The following is a 24,992-nucleotide window of genomic DNA, read 5'->3' on the forward strand; positions in this document are numbered from 1 at the left end:
CCCTTTAACAACATCTCCCCAATTCCCTCATATCTCCCAGACCCTGGTAATCACCATTCCACTCTGTGCTTTCACAAGTTCAGCCTTTTTAGATTCCACATTTAAGTGACAAAATATGCTGTCTGTCATGTGCATCTGACTTATTTCACTTAACATAATGACTTTAAGGTCCATCCATGTTGTCACAACTGGCCAGGGCTTCCTTCTTTTTATGGCTGAATAATGTTTCATTGTATACACATATACCACCTTTTTATCCACTCATCCACTGATGGACACTTATCTTGTTTCCATATCTTGGCTCTTGTGAATAAGGCTGCAATAAACATGGAAGCACAGATACCTCTTCCATATTTTCCTTTCATTTCCTTTAGGTATATGCCCAGCTGTGGGATTTTTGGATCTTATGGTAATTCTATCTTTAATTTTTTAGGAAACCACCATACTGTTTTCCACAGTGGCTGAATCAATTTGGGGGAATGATTATTTAAAGTAATAAATTAGTCAATCTCTTTGGAAAGAGCTAAGTCTTCTACTAAGACGATTAATCCTCCCCCAAAGAAACTCTTATACAAATACAATTTTTCACACATCAAATTTACTTCAAAGACATAACAATAACGAAGACTTGGAGACCAAGAGAATGGTAGAATATAAAAAGCGACCAGAGGTCAGAAATAAACTTGTCTAGCTCCTTACAGATAAGCAAACTGAGGCACCAAACATTAAGTTGCCCAGGGTCACTAGTTTATTGCCAGAAAAAAATAATTAGGACACCAGAGTTAATATAGTAAGAAATTTTAAAATGAACTTGTCTTTTAAAAAATGGACTTTTCTTCATTTTCACGAAAAAAAAAATTATGAAATTGTTTTCTAATCTACGGTAATTTAAATAAAAGTCAATTTCTCAAAACTATTCTTAGAGATAATACCAGCATTGCATTTGAAATAATCATCTCAGCAACATGGAAATGAGAAATAGATAGAAAATGACAAGCTTAGTCGAAGTTACCATCTTTTCCCTCAGGCAAACCCATGTAGGAGCATAATGTAAACTGGCAGGATCCTCTACAATTGGCTTAAGTACATGCTGTAAGAGGAAATAGATGTGTGTGGGCACACACAGACATGCTATGAATGTGTGCATGTGTGGACTTGTGTATGGATGCACGTGACTGAGAGGGTGCCTGGGAAATGGGAATTTCTTTTTAAGCAGGGGCCGTGGGGGTGGTAGAGATTTATAAAGTATGTACTTTTCCAGATGCCTACAGAAGAAAAACACACAGTGATATTACATTCCCATCAAAAAATGGGAATGCAAAAAATGGAATTAAACCTAAAGATTTACTTCATTTGAAACGGATCTAGGAGTCCTTTTTAAAACTGACTTTGTTTTTTCCACCATATTAATTTTTACTAATAAACTAAGTCACCATACTTCACAGGCTCTATTCATTTCTTCTCAAACATCACAAGGCTACTTTAGGAATACCTTAAATGTGGGGCGCTCGGGTGGCTCAGTGGGTTAAGTGTCTGACTCTCGGTTTCAGATCAGGTCATGATCTCAGGCCTGTGGGAGCGAGCCCTACTTCAGGCTCCTTGCTCCATGAGGACTCTGATTCCCTCCGTCTGTCTGTCTCTCTCCCCTCACCTTCCCACTCTTGCACTCTCTCTAAAAAAAATAAACTAATTAAAAAAAAAAACTTAAATTCTACCTATCTAAAGGTCTATCAGCAAAACATATGCATGAAAGTAGTAAAAAAAAAAAAACTGTAAGATTTTATTTGAAAGACGCCTGGGTGGCTCAGTGGTTGAGCACCTGCCTTGGGCCCAGGGCATGATCCTGGAGACCCAGGATTGAGTCCCGCATCATGCTCCCCGCACGGAGCCTGTTTCTCAACTCTGCCTGTGTCTCTGCCTCTCTCTCTCTGTGTCTCTCATGAATAACTAAATAAATCTTAAAAAAAAAAAAAAAAGATTTTATTTGAGAGAGAGAGAAAGCATGAGACAGAGCACGAGCCAGAGGGAGGGGTAGTGGGAGAGGGATGAGCAGACTCCAGGCTGAGCAGGGAGCCCAACGTGGGGCTCAACCCCAGAACCCTGGGTTCATGCCCCAAGTCAATGGCAGACACTTAACCGAACTGAGCCACCCAGGTGCCCTAAAATAGTCAAAAATGAAACTGTGTCTTTTATACCGATAAATTCTGTTACAGCTAATTCTTAAGCAGACACCTATACTATACATAACAAGCGTGAAACATTAAATATTTCCTATTAATGTTGCCAATTCCCCCCACCCCCAACCAACCAGTTTAGCCCATTTAGACCATAGTCACTAATCTCCAGGTACCTTTCAGTTTTGACCCTAATTAAGTCATTCAAGGAATGATCCCAATTTTAGTAACTAACTGAAAGCAGCATATTATAGAAAGATCATGGGGTCTGAATTGAGCGAGCCTCTAATTTTTTTTTTAAAGATTTTATTTATTTGAGAGAGACAGAGAGAGCATCAATGGGTGAGGGGTAGCAGGACAGGGCCAAGCAGACTCCCCACTGAGCAGGACCCTGAGATTATGACCTGCACCGAAGTCAGATGCTTAACCAACTAGCCAACCAGGCACCTCCAGGCTTCAATTTTAAAGACAGTCTCACTTAGTACTGTCTTTATGAACTTTGTGCTTGTTAAGAAAAAATTAAAATAATTAAATTCACTTGTAAAATAGTAATAATAGTTATCCCAAGATGGAAAATAGCTTTCATTCTGTATACCAATTCTGGGGGATTAAAAGTAGCTGCTGGAATGGGGGTGGAGGGCAATGTTGAGAAGGATTCTGAAAGCAAGTCCACATTTGGCAGGGAAAGATGTTAAAAAGATACTTTAACAAAACAGATGTCTGCTATAGTCAAAAGAAGGAGAAGGGTTGCCATGCATTTGCTCTCCATGATTGAGATAATGGAGAGATGATGCCTGGTCCATTGTGAGCATCTCCTCACAAGAAGAATATGAAATTCAAAGAAAACTTAGATTTAAGCCTGAAGACAGGAAAGATTGTTTTCCTCTCTTCTACAGCATTAGTTATCAGTTAATTTCAAACACTCTCCTCCTGTGTAAACATTTCCAAATAAATGTTAATCTTCTCATACTTCTTTTGTCCTCTTTTTAGAATTTTTCTTTCTTTTAAAGATCTATTTATTTACTTATTTATTTAAGAAAGCGAGATGGAACTGGAGGGTATTATGCTGAGTGAAATAAGTCAATCGGAGAAGGACAAGCAGTGTATGTTCTCATTCATTTGGGGAATATAAATAATAGTGAAAGGGAATATAAAGGAAGGGAGAAGAAATGTTGGGAAATATCAGGAAGGGAGACAGAACATAAAGACTCCTAACTCGGGGAAACGAACTAGGGGTGGTGGAAGGGGGGAGGAGGGCGGGTGTTGGAGGGGAATGGGTGACGGGCACTGAGGTGAACACTTGACGGGATGAGCACTGGGTGTTTTTCTGTATGTTGGTAAATTGAACACCAATAAAAATTAATTTAAAAAAATAATAATACATAAATAAATAAAAATTAAAAAAAAATAAAAAAATAAAAAGAAAGCGAGAGCATGAGCAGGGGGAAAGGGCAGAAGGAAAGGGAGAAGCAGGCTCCCCATCGAGCAGAAAGCCACCACAGGCCTCGATCCCAGGACTGGGGGACCACGACCTGAGCCGAAGGCAGGTGCTTAACCAACTGGGTACCCAGGGGCCCCTTTTTAAAATTTTCTTAGAGGGACGCCTGGGTGGCTCAGCGGTTGAGTGTCTGCCTTCGGCCCAGGGCGTGATCCCGGGGTCCTGGGATCGAATCCCACATTGGGCTCCCTGCATGGAGCCTGCTTCTCCCTCTGCCTGTGTCTCTGCCTCTCTCTGTTTCTCTCTCATGAATAAAGAAATAAGATCTTAAAAAAAAAAAAAAAGAATTTTTCTTAAAAAAACAAACAGAAAACCCAAAAAAACAACTTTTAGGCCTCTAGTCCTGTGGGAGTTATCCTTCCAAATTGGAATTCCTCTACTTTTTTGTTGTTGCTGTGCAATTACTAGAGTTAAAATAATCTGAATAAGTACTCTCTAGAATTACCTTTACGAAGTCATTTAATATATCATATTCCTATATAATAGCCTGAATTCTGAGACATACTTGCCGCCACCCCAGCATCATGCAGAATAACCAACTATACCTCTATTCATAAAAATACCTTAGCGTACTTTGTAATTTGCAAACCATGAGCTAAATACAGTCTTATCTTTTGATCAGTATAATTCCTATGAATTTATTCAATAATTTTTTTCCAAGAGGTGCAAATTTTATCTTAAAAATAAACTTATTATTCATGAACATACACCATTTTTCCTACTTCTGAGCAACTTTTAATTCAGTTTTTGAGCTAATTATGTTTTGGACCTTTTAGAAGCTCATTAAGATCATACCATAAAACTGAATAAACGTATGCTCATAAAAAAGTATTCTACTTAATTTTGTAGTTAAATGAGAACATCTTTTGTTTTGACGACTGTACCAGATCATTTGTTAAAGCTATTAATATGCATTATTACATTAGTAAGTTCAGAATACTGAAGACAATTTTTCATTAAAATCCTCTCTCTCCTGAGGATGCAGAATATTACTGTGAATATCAATTCTAATATGGCCCTAAAATGTGAAAGAAACTCTTTTGAGTGCACATATGAATCCTAGAAGTCTGTTAAATAAATTCCTGATGATAGTTTGCTGTATTATCACTATTTCCTCCTTTTTTTTTTTTTTTTAATGATAAGGAACAGAGAGAGAAAGAGGAAAACAGAGAAAGGAAGATGTAGCTCTAAAGCTTTGGCTCCTTTTTTTTTTTTTAAGATTTATTTATTCATGGGAGACACAGAGAGAGAGAGAGGCAGAGACACAGGCAGAAGGAGAAGCAGGCTCCATGCAGGGAGCCCCATGTGGGACTCGATCCCGGGACCCCAGGATCACACCCTGAGCCAAAGGCAGATGTTCAACTGCTTAGCCACCCAGGTGGCTATTTCCTCCTTCTTAAAAAAGGTATATCAAGAGTTCCAATTTATTAGGTTTCAATTAAGATTTTACATTTGCATACCAAATATGCACATGATTATTTTACTCAAAAGTTTAGAGTGTCTCACTGATAGCGGTTTGTTCAATCCAACGTTCTCCCTATACAGGCACTACTTTCGCGTTAGGTGTAAACTAGGTAGGATTTGGGAGTGGAAAAAAGAATGAAGTCAGCTAGATGGAAACCAAATCCATGAAGACAGTCAACTATGCCACTACACATATGCTATGGACAAACATTATAATCACTTTAAAGTAAGCAATGATGCAAACAGTATTACTCAACAAATAAACAAGCCAACATGTGTTTCTCCTGCTTTCTACCCTGGCACGCACTGTTGCGTTCTAATATTACCCAAAACCACAAAATATGAAATATTTCTTCATACAACTATCTCTCTATTCCATCCTTTTTCCTTTTTTAAAAAAGATTTATTTTTTATTTATTTATGATAGACACACACACAGAGAGAGAGAGAGAGAAGCAGAGACACAAGCAGAGGGAGAAGCAGGTTCCATGCCAGGACCCCGACGCAGGACTCGATCCCAGGACTCCAGGATCGCGCCCTGGGCCAAAGGCAGGCGTGAAACCCCTGAGCCACCCAGGGATCCCCTTCCCTCCTTTTTCCTAATTTTGTTGAGTGAATGAGGAGAGGATCCTTAAACAGATAGTCAGGTACTCCAAAGTACTTAGAGACAGGTCTCAGAATAAAATACTGTGTATCTCAATGGATCCTAACCCTCAGCAAAACATTAGAAATATTATGCCTGCTTAAAGTCAAAATATCCCTTTTAGGAATATCACTGACTAAACTGTAAATCCCCCCCCCCCAAAAAAAATCTATTCAATAAATTGCCCCACTCTGCCACAGAAAGTGGACAGACAGGCCTTTCTCATTATATTGCTGCCAATTACAACCTAATGATCTCTAACAGAAACATGGAATGCAGGAAGGATGTGATGCTCTCCCTCCAGACTCATCCTGTAACATGTTTGTATGAGATTTTTTAATTCAATATTTCAAAAGTCCAAATCCTGCCATGGAAATCTTAGAGTCACCACAAGTCTTTAAGAGCACCTCAGAATTGTACTGATTATTTAAAAAATATGTACCTGGAAATGTGTGGTAAATGACAAAGTGCCTTATGAATAAAGAGCATAGGTATGTATACACACATATCCACACAAACACAGATTTCTTCTAATGTAGTCTTCTTTTACAACTTTAAAAAATGCTACCCAGAGAGGTTAAGTAAACACACAGCACATTAACAACAGAGGTGAATATTTTCACTTGGGCAAACAAGTTTTTGTGGAGTGTCCTGATATTCTTATGGAAAAGTCAGAAAAATGTGGACTGAATGAAGGAGCGTAGGTCAGATCATTCAAGATCGCTATCCTGAGGGTTTATATTTTAGCTTTGCGTTTTACGAGGGTAACCAGCAATACTTCAGGAAATGAATGGGAAGGAACCCTAAAACTAGTGCTAACGACAACACAACACCAGCTTAGGAAAGTAATACAAGGCTCTTAATGAGAGGGAATAAACTGAAGTGTAAGCACAGAGCATCATAAACTGAGATGCAGACGGCTGATCAACAAGATGTGGGTAGGGGAGGGTGAGTTTAAGACAGGACTGATTTCCAGATTTCAGGCTCCGATATCCGGTTATGTAAAAATACCACTCAGATGGTAAATCTGCATGCAGTAGGGAGTACAGAGACTGGATTTGGTGGCTGCGATGACAACTTTAGTTTGGGACATGTAGAAGGTTTTGGATTGCTGTGGAACATTCAAGATATCTAGCTACTACCTGAAAACAAAAATTAGGAAAACTCTGCATAATTTTATTAGTAGTGTACTTTTTAAAAGTTTTTATATAAATTTCAGTTGGTTAACATACAGTGTAGTATTAATTTCAGGGATACTATATAGTGATTCAACACTTCCATTCAACACTTGGTTCTCATTGTAAGTGTTAATATTGCACTTTTAGGGACACCTGGGAGGCTCAGTTGAGCAACCAACTCTCTTGATTTTGGCTCAGGTCATGATCTCAGAATTGTGAGACCAAGCCCCGAGCTGGACTCTGCGCTAGGTGAGGAATCTATTTCAGATTCTCTCTCTCCCCCTCTGCCCCTACTCAGCACATGTGCTCTCTCTCTCTCTAAAATAATAAGTAAATCTTTTTAAAAAAAATAGTGCATTTTTAATTTACTGCTCCAGAAAGCAGAACTAGGGTGAGTAGATTGATAGAAGCTACCGAATGTCAGATTTTTGGTCAAATACATCCAGGCAACAGATGCAATCAACATAGATAATATATAGAATTCCACTATAACAATTCAAGAAAAACATTTGTTAAGTAAATACTATATTTAGAAACTTCGCAAAATTTAAGAAGTACAAAATAAACAAGACATTACTGTCTAGAAATTGACAGGGAAGACAAATTATAAATAAGTGACTATAAAATTACCAATGTGTGCAATTATATAGCAGCATGTAAAGAGGATGAGAACAGAGTTAAGAAAGGAAACACAAAGAACATTAGGCAAAGGAGATGAAAAGATGACTGAGAAGTAAGTGATCAAGGGAGAAGGAGAAAATTTCAAAAAATAACAGGAAATGGCTAACAATGTCAGACTGACCCAGGCTAACATTACAAGAGTGAATACCCTAGATGACAACTACAGGTCTTGAGAGGCAAGGGCAGAGCAATGATTCCCAACCCAGTTATCACGAGACCTCTAGGGTAACAAAAAGGCTCTGTAAACTACTCAGTATTTCAAAATACTTTTACAAAATTGTACCTTAACCCAAGATAGAGCTAACTTCTTCACCTCTGACTGGAATTATATTAGATCAGTGCAGGAACACCACCATCTTATATCTGTTTGAAGTCCTGATTAGTAGTTATCTGATAAAAGGAGGAAGTGAATAATTACTTAGTATGTAAAATATGGGTTTTACACAGAGGAGGAAATAAAAGTAACTCTTAATACTTAAAAATCTAAACTCAAGGGCTAAAATGTTGGGCCACAGCTAATAAGAATATGCTTAACACATAAAAATCATCTGTGCTTTGATTCAAAACATTGGTTTGCTATTCAGGGGACTGAAGACATCTAATTTGAATGTAGTTCAGGGGGAAGAGACTCTATGGTTTTGTTGATTTTAACCTCATCTTAAGCCAATATGTAGTTCCAAAAAGGCCATTCTAATATTAAGCTACATTGATCGGATTGTGCACAAGACAAGAAATGATAGAACAGTTTTAAATGTTTGCTACTCAATAACACATCTGGAATGGAATGGCTCATTGCCATATTTCAAACTTTAGAACATACAACTGTACACCATCCAGAGGAAGAACTGGATATTTTGTCTATAAATGAAAATGCTCAAAAGCTGTCTTCAGACGGTAGAAGGGATGTCATAAACACAGGGAATAGTGGACTTTTAATTTTCGCTCCAGAAGGCAGACCTAGGATAAGTAGATAGACAAGTTACTGAATGGCAGGTTTTTGGTCAGATTGAAAGATCTCGTGAACTGTAAGAATAATAGTTCCACTTGGCAGACACTGTTCAGTGTTCACTGGCACATGAGTTTCATGAACTCATGTGCCATTGAACGTTTCTATACAAAAGATGATTCATCTTTTGTTGTTCACACTATATAATAATTGCATGGCTAATTTCATGTGCTCTCATAATTGCATGGGCGCTTTGAGGGAAGGAGTGTGGTCCTACTCATCTTTATGGCCCCACAGAATCTGCACAGAACACGGAGTACAGCTAGCGCTCAATATCTTCAGAACTAACAGGTGAATGAAAGGAATGAATGCTTTAAGAGCCACTTCACTGGGAAGAAGGCTGAATGAGATGCCCCCCTGAACCCCTAAAATTCTAAGGTGTCCCCAGTACAAAGTCCTCATCAAGAGCTCATTTTGCTTCATAACAAACAGCAAGGGAATGGTATGTATATAGAATGGGCTCTGGTATGTGATCAACAGCACAGTTAGACTAACCTGACCCAACATTTTTATTTGAAATGCTAAAATTAACTTTATTCTCCTTACCAAACTAGAAAACATATAATTCCTAATCTTTATATTATGAAAACTTCAATGAATGCTTACGTATTAAAAAACTGATGTGAATATGTGAAACACAGAAGAATCTAGAGAATATGAGAATTTCAAAAATCTTGTTCTTTAAACATACAAGTGGTAATAGGCATGCAAAGAGCCAGCAGTTGACATTAAAAAAAAAAAAAAAAAGGAATGGATCACATTGAACTTTGGGTGGTTGGGGGGGGTAGAGTGGGAGGGGAGGAGAGGACTGAGAAAAAGAGAAAAAAAAACTGCAAAATACCCCAAGAAATTAAAAGTTATATGGTCAGATCCAGATGCTATCTGGATAATTTTTCCTCACCTTCTGCATAAACTTTTTAGCTTTATCACATCATTAAGAAATACTACCGCAGACTGGTTGTAGAAATAAGGTAAAAAAAAAAAAATTAACTAGTGATTTGGTTTCTGGATTTTTAACTTCTCGTTAAAAATACAGTAAGGAGAAGAGTTTGAAAGTACCACTCTGGGTAACAGGACTATCAAAAGTTAGAAGCAGGTCTTGCTTCCAGTGCTTTCCCATCATTTTAGCTAAAGAAGTGATCTGAAATGTGTCTGAATGTGTGTCTTGTATGTAACAGGTAATCAGTCTCTTAAAATAAAAATACACACTCAGCTAAAGTTATTTTGGAGACCACAGGACCTGACAAAAAGGAACCTCCAGAAGGGTAGGCTACCTACCTTCTAGCCAGTCACCAAGATAGGAAATCCTCTGAAAAGTTTTACTTGGAAGGAAGGATTATTAAGCTAATAATGATATAGCTAAAGGTACCATGAACATCTGTACAGATGATGTGAATCCATCCACGCGTGCACCCACACAGGTAAATTTTACAGACTACTTTCACTGTCTGAGTTAAGCTAAAAGTGAGACAGGAGCTGGAAGACGCTGCAGGCTCTCACATAAATATCCTAGACGTGTGATGTTAATGTCTACACTATCCTCCTTAACAACAAAGCAAAAACACAGACGCTTCCTTCCAGATAGTATGTTTTTGGAACGAGAGAAAAATACAACCCTGATGCCAAGCACCTCATCCGGCTAGGTAACAGATAACGGAGCTACTTTTTTGAAAATGTTGAGTGTTGTTGACACTGTATCACTCAGTGGACTGATAGTATGTTTCTGCAACAAGAGGAAAATACACCCTGAGGCCAACCACCTCATCCGGCTAGGTAACAAATAACCGAGCTACTTTTTGAAAATGTTGAGTGTTGTTGACACTGTTAACACTTAGTGGAGCAATAGTATGTTTCTGCAACAAGAGAAAGATACACCCCGATGCCAAGCACCTCACGTGGCTAGGTAACAACAACCAAGGTACTTTTTGAAGATGTTGAGTGTTGTTGACACTGTACCACTCAGTGGACTGATAGTATGTTTCTGCAACAAGAGAAAAATACACCCTGATGCCAACCAGCTCATCCGGCTTGGTAACAAATAACCGAGCTACTTTTTTGAAAATGTTGAGTGCTGCTGACACTGTAACACTCAGTGGACTGATAGTATGTTTCTGCAACAAGAGAAAGATACACCCCGATGCCAAGCACCTCATGTGGCTAGGTAACAACAACCAAGGTACTTTTTGAAGCTGTTGAGAGCTGCTGACACTGTACCACTCGGCGGAGCGGCCCTACCTGCAGGGTGCTACGAGCGTGCGCGTGTTATTCAGGGTGTATGTACTTCTCTTAGTTGGGGGGGCGGGGGGAGCAGTTTTGAGGGCTGGGGCTGGGGCTGGGGCTGGGGGTGGGGGTGGGGGTGGAGGGATAACGCTTGAGGAAATTGAGAAATTAACCTCCTGCCAGATCTCCCGGCCGCCCTACAGCACCACAGGAAGGGGAGGGGCGGACGGAGCGAGCCCCGCAGCGAGGGCTCCGGAGAAGGGACCAAGGAGGGTCGCGAGCGGGAGCGGGAGCGGGAGCGGGCGACGCTGGACTCGGTGCGCGGCAAGGCGGGGCCCGCGGGCGGGGGCGCGGGGAGGGGGGGGGCGCGGGGAGGGGGTGCCCGGGGCTGCCCGGCCGCTCCCGGGCCCCTCCGCAGGCCCGCACCCGAGCCCCCCCGCGCCGCGGGCGCCGCACCTGCCCGTGCACCGGCTCCTCCCCGCGCCGGGCCGCGGGCCGAGGCCGCCGGGACCGCCAGGGCCGGAGCGAGCGACCTTCGGGCCCGAGGCGCGGGCGGGACCCCCGCCCCCCCCCGCCCCCCCGGCCCCCGCCGCGGCCTCCGGGCGCCTCGGAGCCCCGCGCCCCGCCTGCCCCTCCTCCCGCGCCGCGGCCGGCCTCCACTTACCTTCAATCGCCATGATGTGCTCGCCCTGGACCGCACCAACGGGATGGCGGGGGCGGCGGGCGGAGGACGCGGCGAGGCCGCCAGCCAGAGGGGCGGGGCCGGCCCCGCAGGGGAGCCGCGGGCGGGGCGGGGAGGGCCGGGGCGGGCCGGGGCGGGGCGGAGGAGCCCCCCACCCCCCGCGAGCGCCCGACTGCGGCCGCCGGAGCGATGGAACCTTCCCGGGCCGCCGCCGCGGCCGCCAGCACGTGACGCCGCCCCGCCCCCGCCCCCGCCCCCGCCCCCGCCCCCACCCCCACCCCCACCCCCACCCCCACCCCCACGGCGCCTCGCGCCCGGATTCGAAACAGGTGCCCAGCCCGGGAGCCCCGGCCCCGCGCCCCAGGTGGGCAGAGGCGGCCCCGGCCCCCCCTCCGGGCCGGGGATGCGCTTCAGGACCACGGACAGGTCTCCCCTGGAAGGCTGCAGCCCGGGCTCCGCGTCCCAGCCTCTCTGGCGCTGGTTTTGCCTGAATCAGTCCAGCACCCGCCTCAGACCCCTGCTCCGGGGCCAGCTAGTTGGCAAAAGGCAAACAGGAGAAAGGCGTCCTAAGGACAGCGGCTTCCTGTCCCTATCTCTCTCTCTGTCTCCCTATCACACACACACAGATTCCTGATAGAGCTGGCCACCAGCCCGAGCTCACTGTTCCCCTTGGAAACAGGAGTGGACACCTACCTGCCCATTGCAAGCACGCCTTTGAGGCCATGCGAAAGTAGGGATCAGACAGACGCTTTGACAGATTTTTTTTTAATTTTTATTTATTTATACTAGTCACAGAGAGAGAGAGAGGCAGAGACACAGGCAGAGGGAGAAGCAGGCTCCATGCACCGGGAGCCCGACGTGGGATTCGATCCCGGGTCTCCAGGATCGCGCCCTGGGCCAAAGGCAGGCGCCAAACCGCTGCGCCACCCAGGGATCCCAGCTTTGACAGATTTTAAACTGGCAGACCTGTGGGTGTCATGAACAGTCACAGGCCAGCCTGGACCACTGGCCTCGAGGGTCCCCTTGATGTTTTGCCTGAGCTACCTGGCACACTCAACCATTTACCCAACTCACAACTTCGTTTGGTTGCTCTGAGGATCTGGACAATCCACCACACTGAGGAATGGGGAGTTTACTGATTCCACCAGGCAGACAAAATGCTAACTCCTAGTGCAAAGTAGCTATATTGGGGACGACACAAGAAGAAAAGATTTTGCACTTATGTAAGTGAGGTTGGACTGTAAATCTAGAGCAGAAACTGTCTTTCATTTCTTTTATGTAATCTCTTCCTCAGTCATGGCTTATGTTCAGTAGACATTCATTCTTTACCATTTTCATTAGTTCAGCGAATATTTGTGGAACCAGGCACTGTGCTAAACGCCGGTTATAAGCAAGAGTTGTTATTGAAGGAACCAATGAATTCTACCCAGAAAAAACTTAAATGTTCATTTCAGGAAAGCTCGGTGTTTGTGTGTGTTTACCCTAGATATCTATGAGATGCAGATAAAATATGTATAGTGCCAAAGATACGTTCTCTAGGTAACCTCCTATAAAGAAAAAAAAATCTTAAACTCCAAAGCATTAGTTTGAACTTGAAACTGACAGTTCTGAGTTCATGGTTTCTGGTTGGCTCTGAGTAATCCGATTGTTCAACCTTTTTAAGAATTCCATATTGAAAGCCAGAAAAACTTTATTGTTATTTCATCGCCAACACACAAGTTACTGTATATATGACCAAGCTATCTAAGCTTTCATATCCAGCTTAATATCACCACAGTTTGCTCAGAAAATTAATTTGTGTATGTGTAGTGAACCTCAGTTTCAAACTTGTCAGATCTGGGAATTTAGATCAAGGCTACTCAGTAGTGATGACATCTTCCCTCAGATTAGAATACAGAACTGCCCCTGCCAACATTACCTGTAAAAAAAAAAAAAAAAAAAGTGCTCTCCAAATTTTTTTAAAAGATTTTATTTATTTATTTATTCATGAGAGACACAGAGAGAGAGAGGCAGAGACATAGGCAGAGGGAGAAGCAGGCTCCATGCAGGGAGTCTGATGTGGAACTCGATCCCGGGACTCCAGGATCACGCCCCAAGCCGAAGGCAGATGCCCAATCACTGAGCCACCTAGGCGTCCCTCTCCAACTTTTTTTTAAAGATTTTATTTATTTATTCATGAGAGACTCAGAGAGAGGCAGAGACATAGGCAGAGGGAGAAGTAGGCTCTCCATGGGGAGCCCAATGTGGGACTTGATCCCAGGACCCTGAACCGAAGGCAGACACTCATCCACTGAGCCACCCAGGCAAATTTACAAATTTTTAATTGGAAGTTTTCTGTGAGATTAGTCATGAACAATACCATATGGCTTACTTTAACTTTCCAATATTTCATATAGCTGCTAAATTTGCTTAGTGGCCACTTGGAATTGAGATTTATCTTCTTATGCATATATACTCATATTTCTAAAATATGCTACGGGTTTGATGTTCTTAATTTTGGGTAATAATATAATTACAATGTAAATATTTTACATTTTATTAATTACTCATCCTACCTACTGACATTATTTTTTCTAATTTTGACCTCATATCTCTAAAATATGTTTAGTCTATACACCTATATGCACTAAGGGGAACTCAAGAACTGCTGCATTGTATATTCTTCATTCTTCTTTATTAATAAATTATTTGCAAAATAGTTTCCAAACATGTAGTTCAAGCAACTACCCAATTTTCCCACCATGTATTGCAGAGATAGGGGCTGCGATGGGAAAAAGAAAATTAAAAGAAGTCAAAATCATTCCCTTTCTTGTGATTTGGTAATGGAAATATGTTGTTGGTATTTTAAAGTTCAGCTTAATATTTCACAGAAATATTATTCAAGATGATAGTTGACTTAAGGTTCAGCTTAATATTTCACAGAAATATTATTTAAGATGATAGTTGACTTCCAGGCACAAGAAAGCTCGTGTGCCTTTGAGCAGTGTGGCTAAAACATTAGTAAGAAAGTACTGAAAGTGAATTATGTGGAAAGGTCAACTCAAAGGGTAAGTGAAAGGTAATTTCACCTTCATTAGTAAAGTAATGTTCGTGTGCTGACCAAAATAACCTACCACCATTAATAGCAATAATATCTTGATGGAAAATATATTCCAATTTATAAAAGTTCGCATTTACGTTTTAGAAACAAAAATTTTTTAAAGTTGGAACCTTCTTTTATATAATTTAAGCTATTCAATGGAAAAAGACCAAAGCCACTAAAAGAACAGAAAAAATACTACCTAGCAACATATAGCTGCATATATAAAAAAGGACACTTAACAATTACCTATACAAAAACTTATATTTTGGAAAATTTAGTAGGTGTTAAATTATGTTACCCAGGGATTTTGACTCTTTGAGCAAGAGAGACATTTTTAAACTTTAAGCTTTGTTAGCCGTAGCAATTATCTGAGATGTAGCTGGATATAAGGATCTAATGAAAAATCTAGTTACAACCATTAATATTACATTTCTTTCATGAATCTTACTGTCATGGAAACAGTTATAATATTACTTATTTGTTCTGGTAACTTTGCCAATGAAAGTAACTCAGCTTGAACTAGCTTAGGGGAAATGGAAAGATAATTATAAAGATAGGAGTATAGAAATAAACCTGGCCCTCAGTATCAGCTGCACTTGGGAACCTGAATACTATCACTACAATTTCTGCCTCTTTTCTCTACCCCTCTCTGCATGTTGGTTTCATTTTTCTGGCTCACCATGTGTTTTCCCTACAGTGGAAAACATGACACCTGAGAAATTCCAAGCTCTATGGCTTACAGATTCTGGCAACTTTCTGGGCCCCTAAGTCCATAAATTCCCAAAAAAGGTGGGGTGTCATTAACACTATTTAAATAAAGCATCCTGCCCCAGACCAATCAGGAGGCCAGGAACTAAAATTGACCCAGCTTGGATCAGGTGCACACCTCTGACAAAAAAAAAAATCCTCTGTGGCCATAATGACAGGGTCATAGAAGACTACAGCAGTCCCCATGGGACCTGTATGGATGACAGGGGGTGGGGAGATAGTTCCCAGTAGAGGATTCTCATATTGGGAAATTGTAAGAGATGACTACAAGGGTACTCTACCTCAGCACGTTTCCCTTAGGTTCCCTTAAAGCATAGGTGTTCAGAAGAACTGAGTGTGGCTATGAAAACTTCCTGAACCTCCTGTATTTGTGCTGTGTGCTACAGTGGCCACTAGCCACATGTGGTTAGTGCCTACACTATTGGACCACACGGCCTGAGAGCTACGGAAGTGACATGGTGGTGTGCAGGGAGGGACTGCCAAAGAAGATTATTTAATGGGTACTTGGTGGGATAAACTGTAATGTCTCTGATGGCAGGAGGACAGTAGAAATTTCCCACGTGTGGATACTCTATCTTATGACCTGGTACAGTAAGAAATGTACCCATCATGCCATGTGGAGGTAAATAAGATTGAGATGGGAAGATAAAGGTAAAAATAAACAGAAATCAGGATAATTCTTTCTGCTCCTTCACTTCCTCCAGTAATTATTTTCCCCAAGATTTGTCCCCTACCCCACCATAGGCAGCACAATAATAGCTACAAGAAAAACTAAACATGGAATATTCTAGAATTGTTTTTATTCACTTAGATCAAATGGTAGTTTTCCTTCATGCCACCTAAAGCTTTAGAGAGAGCAGAAGCCCTACCAGAGAAAAGAAAGAAGAGAGCAAATAGCACAGACACTAATTATTACCCTATACTTTCCTGCCGTTATTATCTTCGAAACTTTTTATGCATACTGAAGGGCCACCTACACCCTTTTCCTTTTCCTCTCTAAATATGATATGCTCCTGTGTAATCTCTGTTATAATTTCCTATTGATCAATGAAGGTATTGCTATTGGCTAAATGCACAGAGTAGTCCCCTGTGGTTTATTGAGACAGCTGCAGCACAGCACAATACTTACCTGTCAGAGTAGAGAAGTGACTAGAACTTCCAATCATAGAGTCTAATTTCACACAAAATGTCCAACGAGTACATGCTTAGTAGGATACAAGCTGCAATAGCTAAACCTTTTTATTCACAACAAAGAAATGTATTATTTCGTTCTACGTAGGAGTACTTGATTATATTTAAGACCTTTTTTCACAGCTGGATGTTCCCATAATGACAAGTGACAGTTATATAACAATTTTCACTCAAAGGTCAAAAAGTATGCCACAAATCTTTTAAATGCCATAAATATGTCACACACCAGTAAATACAGCCATCTCTCATGTAGAAAGAGGCAAGTTATAGAAGGCCTCAAGAATGTACAAATGCAGGAAGGAAATCGAATACTACACTTAAAAAAATCAATGAATAATCTGAGTTAGATGAGAAAATCGTCTTATGCTAGAAAATGTCATTTAAATCTCCTTAGTTTATATAACTATAAATGTGTGGGCCCAATTCAGAGAAGGTCATTAAGAGCTTTTATTGCTTATTAAACTCATCAAATACAAGAATGCCAAGTACAATTCTTTGTATAAAAATAGATAATTAATTTTTGTCAAGTGAATAAATAAATGGTAACAGGCTTAGGTATCATGGATCCTTTATATTAGTTTTTGTATTTTAATATGTACATCTGTATAACAATCTGATAAAATGTCAAAATCATCATTGATGATTATGGCAAAGAGAAACGTAAAAGAGCTTTTTAAAAAAACTCAAAGAACTTTTTATCTAGCATAGTGTTTCTACTTACCTTCCCAATTATGTTTCCCCAGTATAGACTTTTTCTTTGCTTAAACATATACTAGTATGAATGAAAGGAGAAATTTCCAGAGTTTAGTGTCGTATAACATGCCATGCTCTGACATTAAAAAAAAGTCCACAAAGTTTTTTTTTAATTTTATGATGGAGCAACTTTTTAATGGAATTATGGGACATCTTTTGAGGATCCAAAAAATGGGCCAAAATAATCAAATATAGGACAGTGATTTGTAAGAGTACAGTTTCTGAGTTTTACATGATATGCTCAGGTTTGGAAGTGAATTATGAGACCCTACACACAATTTACATTTCTTTTCTTTTCTTTTCTTTTCTTTTTTTTTTTAAGTGGGCTCCACACCCAGCATGGAGCCCAACCTCAGGCTTGAATTCATGATCCTGAGATCAAGATCTGGGCTGAAATCAAGAGTTGGACACTTAATTGGCTGAGCCACTCAGGAGCCCCCACAATTTAGGGGGGGGCTATCATACGGGGGTTTCAATTGCTATCATAAAGTTTCATCTCAGGAGCCCCCACAATTTAGGGGGGGGCTATCATAGGGGGGTTTCAATTGCTATCTTAAAGTTTCATCTCATGAAGATGCTCACTAAATTTAAAAAACACCACAAAAATCTGATTTAAAACACATTTGCTAGTAACTCCTTAAATAACCCAATTTCTCTCCTAAAACAATATGCACAAATATTTTGTTAAACTTTCAATAGAAACGGTTACACGCAAATAATAGATATAGCTATCAAGGTACCCACCACTTCTACTAATTCCTGTCTACTGCATTTTATTGTGATCAGTCTACATAGGGAAAAACATACTTTTTCAGATGCTAAGCCCTGTCTTTTTTCTCCTCCATTCAGACTCTTCCTCCAACCAAAAAATACTTGGTTGAGTTTATTCCTATATTGCTAAATATTTATCCAGTTTAACTCCAGAGGTAGAATTTGTACCTAGGATAAAATCAGAAGACTCTAAAGAAATATAACATCTGTCTAGGAAGGGATAAGGCTCCTAGTGTTGATACCCCAAGATAAACCCTTGATATTTTGATACACTAGCTACCTATATTATTCAACCTGGTTCTTTATTTAAAAATATGAATAGAGAGTCAGGGTCTCTAGACATTTGGAAAGGGCCTAAGTGAGCAACCAGATAAATGATCACAAGAGAAACTCAGAGAGTTTCAGAAAGGTATTAGAAGCCATTAAGTAAAGACTGCTATTGAAAAAATAAGCAGAGAAAAATCCAAGAACAAAGAAGTCTTATTGACATTTAAAAAAATGCTTTGTTGAAACAAAAGATTCATTGGAAGGGATGGAAATGGCACCAGGACATTGGAAAAACAGTTTGGCAGTTTCATGAAAAGTTAAACATATACCTACCATACAATCTAGTCATTCCTCTCCTAGATACATGTTCAGGAGAAAAGAAACCATATGTGCATACAAAGACTTGTACATGAATATTCATAGCAGCTTTATTTGCCAAAAACTGAAACAACTGAAATGTGCATCAGTAGGTGAATGGATAGACAAACTCTGGCATAACCATACAATGGAATAACACTTTGCAATTAAAAAGAAATGAACTATGGATATACACAATATCATGGGTGAATCTAAAATAATTATGCTAAGTGAAAGAATTCAGAGATAAAAAAAGGATACATACTGTGTGGTTCCATTTATATAAAAGTCTAAAATATGCAAATGACAATCTATAGTGACATAAATCAAATGAGTGGTTGCCTGAGGGAGAGGGGAAAGAGGGGTCTAGGGAGGAGCAGGAAGGAGAGAGGACAAAAGGATGCTTTTGGTGGTGATGGATATGTCCCTTATCTTGATTGTGGTTATGGTTTCATGGGTATATTCACATGTCAAAGACTTATCAAACCATACACTTTAAATATATATGCAATTTATTTTTTGTTAAATGTGCTTCAACAAAGGTATTTGAACAAAGAAAAAATAGAATACAAAAAATTATAATAAAAATAAATAAATAAATAAATAAATAAATAAATAAAAGAAAAAATAGAATATGAAGAAAACAAGAGATAGAAGAGGAAAAAAGCAAATTAGTGGAAAATATGAGAAAAAAATTAAAATTCATAGGTCAATCCTGGAAGTCTAGTGTTTTGCTGATAAGAATTCAGAGAGAAAGAAAAGATGGTATGAAGCACCGACAGTTAAATACTGGAAAGATACTTCTCAGGTCTAAAGAAAGCCTCTGGACTTGAGATGGAAAGAGCCCTCCAAGAGCTAAGGAAGCTCTTGAGTCAATAAAAACCCATATTCAGACATACCATACCCACCGAATTTCAGAAAAGGAAGAATGAAGATTCTTAAAGCTTCCAGAGATGGAATAAAGGTACATAAAAAGCAAAAAAATCAACTCCCCCAAAATGAGATTCAAACTAGCATCAGAAATCTCAACAGCGAAGCGGATATTAGGAAAGGATGGAGCAAAGCCTACAGAGAACTGAGGGAAAAATGATTATGAAGCTCAAATTCTATGTCAAATCAAACTCAATCAAGAATGAGGCAAAATTAAGTCATTTAAGGAATGCATGAATTCAAAAACATTACTCTCATGCACATTTAATTAGGATTTTTTTTTAACTTGATGATATAGCCTAATAAAATGAGAACCGGATCCAAGGAACAGGAAGCTAGGGATCCAAGAAACAATGAAACTAACCTATGAATACAATGAAAAGAAATCATAGGATGACAGTTGGGCAGCAAGCCTAGAAAGCAACACACTCAAATTAGAAACAAAAGTCTAGAGAAAGTGTTCAGGAAGAAAATTCTTTCCATTCAACAACGAATATGCTACAAAGCTGGAAGATCTTATTATCATGAAATGGGCATATATTTCTTCCCTCATTAGAAAAAAGGCAATTAGATATTCTAGGGAGGGAATCCATATGGCCTACACATGAAACAAGTTAAATATGGCATGATTTTGAGTAGTTGTTAGAGTCTCAGACAAGAAAATCCATTTGACCAAAGAATATTCTCTTTGGGTCAGCACTGATTTAGCAACATAGCATTCCATTTTCCAATTTAGAATTCTAATCATACAATTTTATCACAGTAAATAATATTTATTTAATCATAATATTATGTGTTCCAAGGTATTAGAAAAAGTATGGAATCCATATTGTACAGAACAAAATGTAAATGTTACCAATCTCAACAACATCAAAGAAAGAATATAGCCATCAGGGGCTAAAAAAATGAAGCAAAGGGAGGAGAGGTGAAGAATGGTTTAGGGATGGTAATTTCTCTCATCTTATATAATGAGGAATTAGTCGTTATTTTTAAAATTGATGGAAGCTAAATAGAAGCCTTATATATTTTAATTGATATAAATGAACAATAGAATGTATACATATATTGTTCATATACAATATATCATGTTCATATATAATAAACCTTATTTTATATATAAGTATATATATTAGTATATATAAGTATATAAGTATATATATAAGTATAGTATTAAATAACATTTTTACATATGGTATAGCATCGAATATATATTTAAGAGGAGAGGGAAAGGGAGAAGTGGTGGGAAATAGTATGTATAAACTAAATTCCTCTTCTTTCATAACTTGGAATTAATAGGTGTCTAAACTTACAAATAAAAAAATAGAATTATAAGTATATTCTTTAGAATTATGGTGATAGTTGCAAAAACCAAAACCAAAAACATAAAAGAAGCTCTTGGGAATATGCAAGGTGTGTGGGGAGTTCGAATTGGAAAATATTTCTTTTTATTTTGTTTTATGCCATTCTATACATGACTGTTTTACTTTTGTTAAGAACAAAAACATGGGGTGCCTGGGCGGCTCATTCAGTTAAATGTCTGCCTTCGGCTCAGGTCATGACCTCAGGGTCCTAGGATGGAGCCCCAAGTCTGGCTCCCTAGTCAGTGGGGACCTGCTTCTCCCACTCCCTCTGCTGCTTTGCTTGAAAAAAAAAAAAAATAAGTGGCTCCCACTTCCACTGTCCAATGACCTTTTTAATCTTGTCTCTCAGAGTTCGTATATCTGAATGTGACCTGCTCTTTCATTCCTTCATGCATGTCTTTTGTATGTGATTATCTTTCTGTCTTAAGATGGAAAATAGGAATCTACTTGGCTGGGGAAATTTCTAATCATCATTTAATAATAAGATCAGCAGGAAATCGTTTTAAAAAAGAAAAAAAATTGACTACATAAAAATTTAAAACCTCTGTATGGAAGAAAAACACTATTAACAAAGGTTAAGGAGGAATACAAATTGGGAAAAGAAAGATTTGCAGCATATATGACAAAGGGTTGGAAGGCAGTAGAGGAAATGGGTACAGAATGGACTCCAACAACTTTTTTTTTTTCACCAATTCCTACTAACAACTGACTCACCACTTGCCAGCGGCAAGATCTTGGGCAAGTCATTAACTTGCATGTGCCTCAGAGTCTCTTCATCTGTAAAATGGGAATAATAATAGTACAACTTTATAGGATGTTTTTGAGGAATAAATGAATTAGGATTTGTAAAGCATTTAGAACAGTACCTGGCATTTATTAAGTGGCATATACATTTTAGATATTAGTGTATTGTTGAAGATTTTAAAGAGCACTTAAAATAAGAAAACAACCCATTAGCGCCTACTAGGAAAGAAGTTACAGATAACAAGGGTCAAGAGAATAAATACTAATAGGCATTAAGTATGCAAATTTGCTCAAGTTTACCATTTATAAAAGCAATGGAATTAAAACAAATGAGACTCCTCTTAAATATCATCAGCAAAGATGTAAGTGATAGATAGTGCTCAGGTCTGGCAAGGGTATGGACAACTGGATATGCTCCCAAATGTGGGAATGGGGGCAGGGAGTGGCAGGGATAAACCACTACAACATTTCTGGAGAACAATGTGGCAATATTAATCAAAATTAAAGATATGTAGTATATTTTTGACACATCCATTCTAATTTTATGAATTCCTCCTACAGAAATAAGTTGGCAGGAAGACCTCTTTTTTGTTTAGAAGAGAAAACAATTAGAGATAATCTAAATGTCCATCAAAAGGAGTTAGTTAAATAAATTAGGATTTATCCCTATAATAGAATACTATGCATTTACCAAAAATCGGTGAAGCAGAGCCACATTTATTGACATACAACAATATCCACAGTGTATTAGGGCTTAGTCTCCAGTAGACAATTTTATTTGCAACATATTTAATTCTCATCACAATTCTGTAAGTTATATTATGTTATTAGGTCAGTATTATAAAAAAGGAAACAGGGATGCCTGGGTGGCTCAGTGGTTGAGCATCTGCCTTTGGCTCAGGGCGTGATCCCAGGGTTCTGGGATCGAGTCCCACATCGGGCTCCCTGCAGGGAGCCTGCTTCTCTCCTTGCCTGTCTCTGCCTCTCTCTCTGTGCCTTTCGTGAATAGATAAATAATTTTTTTAAAAAAATAAGGAAATAGAAATTCAAAACCATTTGATGACTTATCAAAGTCACAACTCAAACCTAGACCCACTGACTCTAAAGCCCATGTTCCTTTTTTTTCTTTTTTCTTTTTAAAGCCCATGTTCTTAATGTCAATGCCATAATGCACATAGATTATTAGCCAGTTTATAGTCTAGGAACCTATTTATTATATATGATAAATATGAGTGATGTGATTTTATGTGTCAATTTGACGGGGCCATGGGGTGCCAGATATTTGGTCAAACGTTATTGTGGGGTGTCTTTGAAGGTTGTGGGTGAGATTAATATTTGTATTGGTAGACTGAGCAAAGCCTTATCCAAACAGTTGGAGTTCTCAGTCAGAAAAGCTGAATAAAAGGGAACTCTTTTTGCCTGACGGCCTTGATCTGGGGCATCGGTCTTTCTTGCCTTTGAATGTAAACTGAAACATTGGCTCTCCTTGGGTCTCCAGTTTGCCAGATTTTGGATTGGCACTTAAACTATCAGCTCTCCTGGGTCTCCAGATAGACAACTGTAAGACATTTAAAAAAAAAAAAAGGCTATAATCTGGGAACTGGGGACTAATAATCATGTGAGCCAATTCCTTATAATCCCTCCCTGTCTCCCCATACATATAAAGAGAATATATATAGATATGGATCTCCCTAATACAAACATACTAATACATTTTTAAGGCAGAATTGGATGGACATATACCAACCTGTTAATGGTCATTTCCTCTGGAGGGCCAGAAGCATGGAATAGACTTTTGCTTTATATTTTATCATTCCATGGTCTTTGAATTTTTCACAACTATCAAGAGTGGCATTTAAGATTGAAAGTATACAATTATTATCTGAAAATAAAGCTTCAAATGGCTCCTTCCCCTCTGTGATTCTGTCCAACCCTCTCTTCCCCAATCAGAGGTAAGGATTCTCCTGACATTTTGCCTTTACAAATATTAGAAAATTTAGAGTATCCCCTCATTACTGAATAGATCCTACACTGAGTCCTAAATACTTACCTGTTTCATTCATCTTCCTGGTACCCTTTCACTAGGAAAGCTAAAATAGAGAATTCCTCAAATAGATTTGGTTCAAGCTGAACAGGGTAAGCTAACTTGAGGGAGGAAATATGCACTCAACCCATCTTTGTCTGTGCTTCCCTTTACTTTGTTTTCCTGGAAAGGGTTTCACTGCTCTCTGTTAGGGACCATTCCTTTTTGATTTAGCCTCCTTTCATGTCTAAGGCTTAGTTATATAATCACAGCTGAAATTCTTTATTTTCTCCAGATCTCCCATGGAGAGCTTTTCTTTTGATGCTGGCCATTGGGAAATCACTTTGTGTTCTCAGCTACATCTCTGCAGAATGGGAGACTTAGAGCCAGGGGATAATTTTAAAGAAAAATTTGGACAATGATAGGAAGGATTCACAGCCCAAAGGAAACATGAGTATAAACACCTGCAATGTCCAAATTGGAGACAAGGTTTGGATTTGTATGTTTCTCCTCTCTCTCCTTCCTGTCACGGGAAGATCCAAGAAAAATCCCAATCTTGTAGTCTGAACTCCCTCGCTCTGACCACATACCACATAATGACTATCATATTCCCTTGCATATATTAGAGAATATATATGTATATTAAAGATTTTATTTATTTATTCATGAGAGACACACAGAGAAAGGCAGAGACACAGGTAGAGAGAGAAGCAGGCCCCCACAGGGAGCCTGATGCAGGACTCGATCCCAGGATCCCAGGATCATGACCTGAGCCAAAGGCAGACACTCAACCACTGAGCCACCCAGGTGACCAATAAGAGGACATACGTGTTGTTTGGGCTGGATATAAAAGACCAATAAGAGGACATACGTGTTGTTTGGGCTGGATATAAAAGTATGAACTCTAAAACTTTGTTTTGTAGTTAAAATGACCAACACCTGAGCTAACCTACCTGCTCTATGTGCTCAGATTATCCAAAGCAACAAACTAGAGAGTGGATAAGAACTCTGTCCAGAGTACTACACTGCCTGTACCATACTCGTACAAACCTGAGAGTGAGTCCTCCTAACATGTTGTACCCTAGACATTTCGCTTACCTCATTCTTAGTTCCTGACCCAGGATCCTTCCATCTCCAGCTTCCTCAGATCACAGCAATAGGAGAGGATCCCAATAATGATCAATTTTTCCCACTCCCAG

At 39.5% G+C, this 24,992-nt stretch overlaps 1 protein-coding gene across 4 annotated transcripts in view; it reads right to left on the reverse strand.

The window, feature by feature from the left end:
• Window positions 1–11,663, reverse strand: part of SYT14 (synaptotagmin 14) — a 209,038-nt gene extending 197,375 nt beyond the window's left edge. For 2 of the 4 annotated variants that reach the window (XM_072733346.1, XM_072733347.1), the window contains exon 1: window positions 11,529–11,663. In XM_072733346.1, coding sequence (XP_072589447.1) covers window positions 11,529–11,541 — 13 coding nt within the window. In that variant the 5' untranslated portion in view covers window positions 11,542–11,663. The remainder of the gene's footprint in view (window positions 1–11,528) is intronic. The other 2 variants (XM_072733348.1, XM_072733349.1) reach the window with 2 other exon arrangements.
• Window positions 11,664–24,992: the final 13,329 nt, after the last annotated feature.

The sequence above is a fragment of the Vulpes vulpes genome, chromosome 13 (assembly GCF_048418805.1).
Source record: "Vulpes vulpes isolate BD-2025 chromosome 13, VulVul3, whole genome shotgun sequence".
Lineage (NCBI taxonomy): Eukaryota > Metazoa > Chordata > Mammalia > Carnivora > Canidae > Vulpes > Vulpes vulpes.